A 9,469-nucleotide genomic window follows, 5' to 3' on the forward strand; every position below is an offset into this window, starting at 1 on the left:
GATTTCAACACCCGGCTATACTGAAGGCCATGTATTCTTAATTGAGCTAGTATTGTAAAACTATTTACTTGATTGTGACATAACTCCAGTCTTATGTTTGGCCATTTTACAAGTTACACAAAGTAACTTTTAAAACTGTTAAAACAACAACACCAACAATAGCATAAAATATGTGCAATATTGCACTTATTTGGCATGGAGGTTTGGCTGAAGCATCCTATTCAGAGTCTTCTGCAGTCCACTGTCTTGCTCGAGGCAATTTATTTCAAGCAGTTTGCATAGGCTATAGAATGTAAACAGCATATATGATTACCATCACAAGGTTCACATGCGCATCTGCTTGGGCACATGCTGTGTCTTTCTCTTATGTGGCATATGAATAAAACCACACACTTGTTTAAAACGCACTTGCATCTTGAACTTCTTAGAGCATGAAATGTAATTAGCAAGTAGTAATGTCATTAGATTTTAAGGAAGACTATCTCTCTCTCTCTCTCTCTCTCTCTCTCTCTCTCTCACAGTTAATTTGAAATGTATTTCACTACAGATTACAGAACACATGCTGTAAAATTTAATTTGTAAGGTTTTCCATTTGATTACTCAACATCAGTAACATATTGTATATACTTTGGATTACTTCTTCAGCACTGGTAGATTTTTTTTACTTGTTTTGACAACAAAAACTGTCAGTACAGTAAGAGAAAATACACATGTTAAAAATACATTCTCTGAAAAACCCAAATGTCTTATGCAGTGTTGTTTCTAAAACAAGATAAATCAAACTGATCTGGTTTTAAGGATTTTTAGATATTTTTACACGAAAACAATAAAAAAAAATAAATGATGAAGAATACGATTTTGTCCCTAATATCAAAGGTCTTACAAGAAAAAAACAAATTATGATCCAACGGGAATTTTCTTGATAAAAAATATGATCGTGCCTGGTAACGTGTGCTTAAAAGGTTTAACATTTATATTTGATGCCTAAGCTGGAAAAATACCATTTTCTGAAGGTTTATTACCTCTTTTTTTATATAAATAATAAAAAAATTATAATAAAAAGAATTAACTAAACACATTCACACAACTACCTAATTTGTCCTCCAATTCTGGATGTTCCAATCGTTAAATTACATATCCTTTGTATAATGATGACACATTCTCAACTGCATAATGAAATAAAAACTGAAAACATTATATATTGCTCTGTTTTTGTTTAAAAATTCTGAAGTTGGCCCTGTTTGGGCAGTTTCAGATGAGCTAGCTGTGTTCAGAGTGCCGGATCACTGCTGTGTTGCAGGTCTGAAGAGCACAGCTTTAGATGGCCCATGACAGATGGACAGACACAGGTCACATTTCAATGCATTCTCACAGTACAGCTCCATCCAAACACACTTACTGTTTATCAGAACACAAATATGTGTGTCAAGTGAAATGTTTTCTGAACTTCTTGTAGTTTTAGTCATTAAAAAATTGCTTCTCTAAGCTAAGGCTGCATTTCCAGGCAGGGAGGCAAACATGCGTAAAATGCATTCAGATGCCTAAAAAATGTCTGAATGGGATTATCAAATAAAAACATGCCGTCTAAATTGCACCAATTCTCACTGTGTGCCAAAAATGGAGGTGTATCTCACAAGACTGACTGATGTAATTACTAGCTTGGGCTTTTTGGATGTTTGAACCAGATGGCTGTGAAACTTCCAGAAGCTCATATTTGCTTTTTGTGTGGGGGTGAGCGAGCATACGGATGCTAATGTGGCAGAATTAAAGATGGGGGCTGAGTGTGACCTCTATGAGAAATCACATTGACTGCGGGTTAACGGAGGTTGGGGGAACCTTTTGTCACACGCAGACTCCTCAAATGAGACACAAAAGTGCGTTGATGTGTGATCAGATACCCTCCAATTTACCCCTTACTTTCAAAACACTAGTTGTATTTTTAGACTTTCAATAATAAAGTTCAATGTATACATTAATGTAACTAATCTCCTTAATCCAACTCTTATTCACCAGTGATCACTTTATGTTCCCACATTCAAAAACAAATGTTATGATTATTGCAAGATGAGTCAAATTAAAAAAAGGTACAAACAAACTCCCAAGTCCAACTCACTATAAAGTCTTCATTTGTTTTGGTTGTTTTAGTATGCCTTCTGCAGTATTAAAATAATGATTTCATAAACATTTCGCTATTTTATTTCTTACTCAGGGTTATAATTAGTTCGATTATTACAATATGCTCTCTTATGTTGGTACATTAAATTCTAAAAAGTTGAAAGTTCTGAAAAAAGTATAAAGTGAAATGGTGATGGAAGTAACCAAAAGTGTGCCAGGGTGACACAAGAAACTTGGTCTTGAATAAATGTCTTTTTTTCTATTGTTATGGCACACTTCTAAAATGTTGCCCTCCTCATGATTTCTGCTTGCAAGCTCCACCTCAATCACTGCTCTTTCTTTTCTGAATTATGTCGCCTTTTCTTTTCTTTCCTTTTCTTTTCTCTTTCTGGGATGTACAGCCTTGGTGCGAGGAGGGGAGGCTGGAGCTTGGAGAGGGTGGGGGCCACAGTCTGAGGTTGGCTGCAAGGAACCATTCTCTGTTCTCAGAGTCAGACATACAGCGCGCGCACACACACACACACTCACACTCACACAAGGAGCTGCGCCTACCGCACATGCATGCAATAACTCACACACAGTCACACGAAGAGAAGGAAAGTAGATGAGTAGCAGATCAGTCTACGGGTGCAATACAGAATCGCAGTCCTAATGCTTTTTCCGAGGCACTGAGAGGGAGGGGGAGTGCTGGTTCCTCGCCTCTATATGCGTTTTGCTTGAAATCTATGCACAACTACGAGGAATTAACATGCTTTATTTTTAACTGAACATTTCACCAGCCAGTTTTCTCTCCGTGTGGAATAAGTTTCGTATGGCTTCAAAGATGGGAACAACTAAACCCGAAAGGAATATTCTGTTTTGCAAGACGCTACTGAAACTCATACTGTTGGCGGCCGTGACGCACAATGTTTCGTGTAAGACTTTAAAATACAAAGTTTTTGAGGAACAGAGAGTTGGCATGGTGATCGCCAGACTGAAAGAGGACGTAGCCGGCACACTATCCAAACTCCCGAGCTCCGTGTCCCCGCGGTTCCGCGCAATGCAGAGGGGCAGCACCCCGCTACTTTCAGTGCGCGAGGAGGACGGCGAGATCAGCATCGCGACCAAAATCGACCGGGAGAAACTCTGCGAGAAAAATTTAAACTGCACTATCGAGTTCGACGTGATCACTCTACCCACGGAATACCTCCAGCTGTTTCATATTCAAGTGGAAGTTCTTGACATCAATGACAATGTGCCTCAGTTCTCACGAGCCATCATCCCCATAGAGATCTCCGAAAGCGCATCGGTGGGCACGCGCTTCCCTTTGGATGGCGCTGTGGACCCAGACGTCGGGGAAAACGCGCTACACACGTACTCGCTCACACGGAATAACTTTTTCAAAATCGATATCAGGACGCGCACCGATGGCGCGCGGTACGCGGACCTTGTTGTGATGAGGGAACTGGATAGGGAGACACAGTCCAACCACCAGCTGCAGCTCACAGCCTCAGACTCTGGTGTGCCGCAGAAATCTGGCTCAACTCTACTTAAAATCAGCATATCAGATTCCAACGATAATAGCCCAGCGTTTGACAAGCAGGCTTATGTGGTCAATCTACTGGAAAATTCAGTACTGGGGACGCTGCTGGTGGACCTGAACGCCACAGACCCAGATGAAGGCAATAACGGCAAAATAGTGTACGCTTTCAGTAGTCATGTACCACCAAATATCCTGGAGACGTTTAAAATTAACCCAGAAAATGGCCACATCACTCTGATTAAGAAAGTGGACTATGAGACCACTTCCTCATATGAGATAGATGTCCAGGCTCAGGATATGGGTCCAAATTCCATTCCAGGCCACTGTAAGATAATCATCAAATTGGTTGATGTCAATGACAACAAGCCAAACATTAACATCAACCTTATGACCCAGGGCAAAGAGGAGGTGGCCTACATCTCCGAGGCATCCCCTGTTGATACTTTTATCGCATTAGTGCGTGTGGATGACAGCGACTCAGGTCTAAATGGAGAGGTTGTGTGTCGTCTCCATGGCCATGGGCATTTTCGCTTGCAGAAGACCTATGAGAACAACTACATGATTCTTACTAATGTGTCTCTTGACCGTGAAAAGCGCTCTGAGTATAGCTTGACAGTGATTGCTGAAGACCGTGGCTCACCGAGTCTATCCACCATCAAACACTTCACGGTGCAGGTGCAGGACGAAAATGACAACCCTCCACGCTTTGAAAAGAGCCGGTATGAGATCTTCAAGTCAGAAAACAATTCACCTGGAGCATACCTGACCTCAGTGGTGGCCACAGATCCAGATTTGGGCTCTAATGGACAGGTGACCTACTCTATTGTGGATAGCCAGGTCCAAGGGAGCTCTATTTCAACCTATGTGACCATTGACCCATCCAACGGGGCTGTGTATGCACTTCGGAGCTTTGATCGAGAAGAAGTGGACCAACTCTCATTTACCGTGCTGGCACAAGATGGTGGGGACCCAGTTCCTTTGAGCAGCAATACCACCATTCTGCTCACCATATTAGATGAAAATGACAACCCGCCCATCATTGTTTCTCCATTGCTGAGCAACCACACTGCGGAGGTGCCATTATGGAGGCATGCCGAATCTGGTCATCTGATAACAATTATTAAGGTGATGGATCGTGATGCTGGGGCCAACAGTGAGCTGACTTGCTCCATCATTGGTGGTAATGATGATGGACTTTTCATCATTGACCCACGGAGATGTGAGTTACACACCAATGGAAGTGTTGAGGCCTCAGGCCGTGAGGGATTTGATCTTGCAGTACTGGTGCAAGATAGAGGGGCTTCTACACGGCTTTCAACAAAGGCCATTCTCCATATTAGCCTGAGGGACTATCCAGAGAGCTACTCCCTAAACCCTTCTGACATAAACAACCAGTCCACTCTAGATGTCTCCATGATCATCATCATCTCCCTTGGTGCAATCTGTGGTGTGCTTCTCATTGTGATGGTGATGTTCGCCACCCGGTGCTCAAGAGAGCAGAAAGACCCAAGACATTCTTACAACTGCAGAGTTGCTGAGTCCACCTACCAAAACCACCCCAAAAAACCTGCCCGGCAGATCCACAAGGGTGACATTACATTGGTCCCTACAGTTAACGGGACCCTTCCTGTGAGGGCTCATCCTCGCTCCCCTTCAGCCTCACCTGTTCCAGAGAGCCGCCAGAGCCACCACAGCCGCCAATCACTGAACAGCCTGGTCACCATCTCATCCAATCATGTGCCGGAGAACTTTGCACTCGAACTAGCCCATGCCACGCCACCTGTTGAGGTAAAATATATTTTCAAGATAACTAATGCATCACTATTGTGCTATGTGTACTAAAAGTGTACATCCTAAATAATCATACATAAATAATCAATAATTGGTATGTCAATTTTGTATGACTTCTTTATTCCTGACCATTTTATGCACCATAAATCTGTTTAAATAATTTTTTTATTTATAGCATGCTTATTTTTATATCCATAGATTGTTTCATCATTTATAAGTATTCATCCATATCATCAGCATCTTCCCTCATTCACCCCAACCCACCCCATGGTTTGTGTGTATTTGTGTTGGCTTGATGTCTGGTCTGCCATTATTCATTTTTTATTTCCATTTTTTCTTTTTTTTATTCCCCCCCACACCCTGTTTCTTTTCTTTTTGGCTATAGCAAGTCTCACAGCTTCTGTCCATACTTCATCAGGGCCAGTACCAACCCAGACCCAGTTTCCGTGGCAACAAATACACCCGGAGCTATAGGTAACCAATCACACTTCAGCCTGTTACCACCTTTATAGACTGTCCAACAGGGGGTTCTAAGTTCATGTCTGTGAGTGTTCAGACACCCTGGAATCTTTAACAAATAAATGATGATGGTATCTATTGTATCTATCATGCTTAAGAGACTTATTTCATACATGTACAAGAACTCATTGACAAATTCCAAAGATAGAGAATGTAAGAAATCACCTATTCTCCTTCTATTATAATAGCTAATTGGCTGGTCTCTGTGTCTCTAGGTATGCTTTGAATGAGATGGATAAATTCAGCCTGAAGGACAGTGGACGAGGGGATAGTGAGGCAGGAGACAGTGACTGTGAGATGGGTAGGGAGTCCCCTCTGCTTGGTGAAGGCTTCAGTGAACTATTTACTCCTGATGGACATCACCGACTGCATCCAGGTAAGCCGGAGAAACTTGAAACCAGGCCTTTTGCACAGGATTTTGCTCAGTCTACAGCATTGCAAGAGATTATAGGGTCATTGACAAATAAGGTTGTCCGAGGTGTTAAAAATTTGGATATTGTATATATTTAAAATAAAAAAGTCTAGTTCTCTCTCTCTCTCTCTCTCTCTCTCTCTCTCTCTCTCTCTATATATATATATATATATATATATATACTGTTTCGGTAGGTAACTGGTACTTTAATTCACCAAAGTGGCATTCAAGTGATCACAAAGTATTGTCTGGACATTACTGATGTAAAAAAGAGCATCACCACAATTTGAAAACAGTAATTTTTGATCAAATCTGGACAGGCCCCATTTCCAGCAGCCAACACTCCAACACCTTATATGCTAAATTGATAATTTGGTACTAGAAAATCACTTGCCATTATATCGAACACAGTTGAAAGCTATTTGGTTTGTTAAATTAAGCTTTGTGAGATGCCACAGTATGCAATAGACTGGCATGTCTTAAGGTCAATATTAGGTCAAAAATGGCAAAAAAGAAACAGCTTTCTCTAGAAACTCATCAGTCAATCATTATTTTGAGGAATAAAGGCTATACAATGCTTGAAATTGCCAAAAAATTGAATATTTCATACAGAGGTGTACACTATAGTCTTCACAGACAATGAACTGGCTCTAACATAGAAAGAAAGAGATGTGGAAAAATGCTTATTATAGACTAGGTGTATTCAAGTAATTGTTTTGGTGAATAGCATTTTTAAATGTATTTTTGAATAATTTAATAGATGTAAAAAAAAAAATTAAAAAAAAGTGTCAACATCATTGACCCTCTAACCAAATCACCCACTCAGCCTTGTAAAAAAAAAAAAGAAACAAGGATAAAAACAATTACCAGTGCTCTTATCTCTTAATTCAAATTACTGTATGTTGGAGAAAAACATGAAGAACCATTGTATTTTATGAAGAAAATATGCAGATCTAAAATGGAATCTTTATTATACCAGAAAATGGATTGTGATTGGGAATGGCCATTGATTTCTGTACTGTAAATCAGCACATTTAATCATTAATGTCATGAATGAGAGAGCGAGTGGACTGAATTAGTGCCTGTTTTACAAATGCACCAGTTTGGGCATTTATTAAGATGTATTATAAATGATGGTTTTAAAATTAATACAGTCCCTGCAACATGAATGAGTAATTCTGAACATCTTCAATGAGGGCTATACGTTTTAGACATATTTAATTTGTTTTGCATAGTCTCTAGAAAACGAAGTGGGGTTGGATGGAGCTGAAATGGTTTTTAGTCGATTGGCTTCTTATAGACTAATTTGACTAGTTAAGGGTGTGTGCAGTTTTGCAAGTGAGCCAGAAAAAAAAAAACACTTAAATAACTGACTTCTACCTTCAATGATTTTCTTTATCTGACCACCATAGCAATGAAGCTGTGTACCGAAGAGTGTCGTGTCCTCGGTCACTCGGACCAGTGCTGGATGCCGCAGCTGCCTTCCCCAGCATCCTCTGATTATCGTAGCAACCTCTACATCCCCGGAGAGGATCCCCAGAAGAAAGCCACCCCTGAAGCACCACAGTCTGGAGATTCAACATTGAGGAAAAAGAGTTTCTCCACCTTTGGCAAAGAGAACGAGGAGGGAGAGGGGAGGCAGGTGATGGGGAAGACCTGTGTGGAACAACATCTCTGCTGTCTGAAATGCACAGCGTGTTCCAGAGGCTCCTCCCCTCTTCGTTGGACACTTACAGTGAGACCAATGAAACTGAAAAGCCTTTGGCCTGTGCTGCTGATATGGGATCCCTGGAAAGAAGAAAGGGCCACCTTCCTGGCAAGTCAAACCCTGCCACCTACCAGCAGGGCGTCGCCGTTTGGGCCGCTAATACACATTTCCAAAATCCTGGACATGGTCATGCCCCTGCTAGTCACATGACGGCACTGGTGGCTCCGCTTCCAGCCCCTCTGCCAGCTCCCATGGCAACATCAGCTTCCTCCTCAAAATGGCTGCCTGCAATGGAGGAAATCCCAGAGAATCATGAGGAAGATGAGTTAGAGTCTGTGCTGGGTCATCTACATGGAAAGAGATGTGACAGTCGTAGCGAAATTATGGACGCCAGTGAGCTCGTAGCAGAAATCAACAAACTCCTTCAAGACGTCAGGCAGAGCTAAAGACTGAACTCTCTCTCTGTACAGTAAAAAATAAATTATATGAGAGAGAAGATGAGGGAAAAAGAGTAAATTACATGAAAACTAAAATAGAAAACCACAGAGACCTGCAATTGTCATTAACGTTGCATTTCTGGATGTAATGTGTTTTGTGAATGCTAATTATCCAAATTCTGTTTGTATTTTCAGATTTTTGGCCACAGTGTACACATAATGTGAGTGTATTTATCTTTGTATTTTAAAAATACAATTTTTAGTCTTTATATTTATATAAGTGTATATACATAAGTTAAAAATGTACATAAAGCCATCAGATTTCTATTTTTATATATGCATGTTGGAAAAATAATCAAGATCTACATGACTTGGTGTAAATATTCTTATTTATGGGAAAAAAAGTTTTTGTTTCCTTTCTTTTGTCAATGGTATTGTTATATATGAGCATAATATAAGTACATGAATATTATTGAATATGTGTTATTTGGTGGGGTGGGACAGATTACTGAAAGCATGTTTTGTGGTTGGGAGTGGTATTTATTATGGTGTTATCTTTGTGTCAATTTCTGTTTTACTTTAAACAAATGGCAAAAAATAAAGAACTGCAGATATGTCATATACAAAGCTGTTTTGACTGTTTTTAAAGGAATAGTTCACCCTAAAATGATTTATTTACTCTCATCATTTACTCACCCTTGTGCCATCCCAGTTGTGTATGACTTCCTGTCTTCTGCAAAACACAAACAGATTTTTAGAAGAAAAGAAAATTCAGCTGTGTAGGTTCATACAATGCAAGTGAATGGTGGCCAAAGGCAGCATTAAAGAAATCCATACAAATCCAATCATTAAATATGTGTCTTCTGAAGTGATATTATATGTGTAGGTGAGAAACAAATCAATATTTAAGTCCTTTTCTACAACAAGTCTTCACTTTCACTTTTACCATGTTTTTCTTTTGTTTT

At 40.2% G+C, this 9,469-nt stretch overlaps 1 protein-coding gene across 1 annotated transcript; it reads left to right on the top strand.

Moving 5' to 3' along the window:
- The first annotated feature begins 2,599 nt into the window (after window positions 1-2,599).
- Window positions 2,600-9,108, top strand: pcdh18b (protocadherin 18b). Its single transcript, XM_052155130.1, is given in 5 exon segments — window positions 2,600-5,425; window positions 5,814-5,902; window positions 6,163-6,323; window positions 7,772-7,992; window positions 7,995-9,108. Coding segments are annotated over 5 exon segments (3,489 nt in total). The 5' UTR covers window positions 2,600-2,926; the 3' UTR covers window positions 8,514-9,108.
- The last annotated feature ends 361 nt before the right edge of the window (window positions 9,109-9,469 follow it).

The sequence above is a fragment of the Xyrauchen texanus genome, chromosome 23 (genome assembly GCF_025860055.1).
Source record: "Xyrauchen texanus isolate HMW12.3.18 chromosome 23, RBS_HiC_50CHRs, whole genome shotgun sequence".
NCBI lineage: Eukaryota > Metazoa > Chordata > Actinopteri > Cypriniformes > Catostomidae > Xyrauchen > Xyrauchen texanus.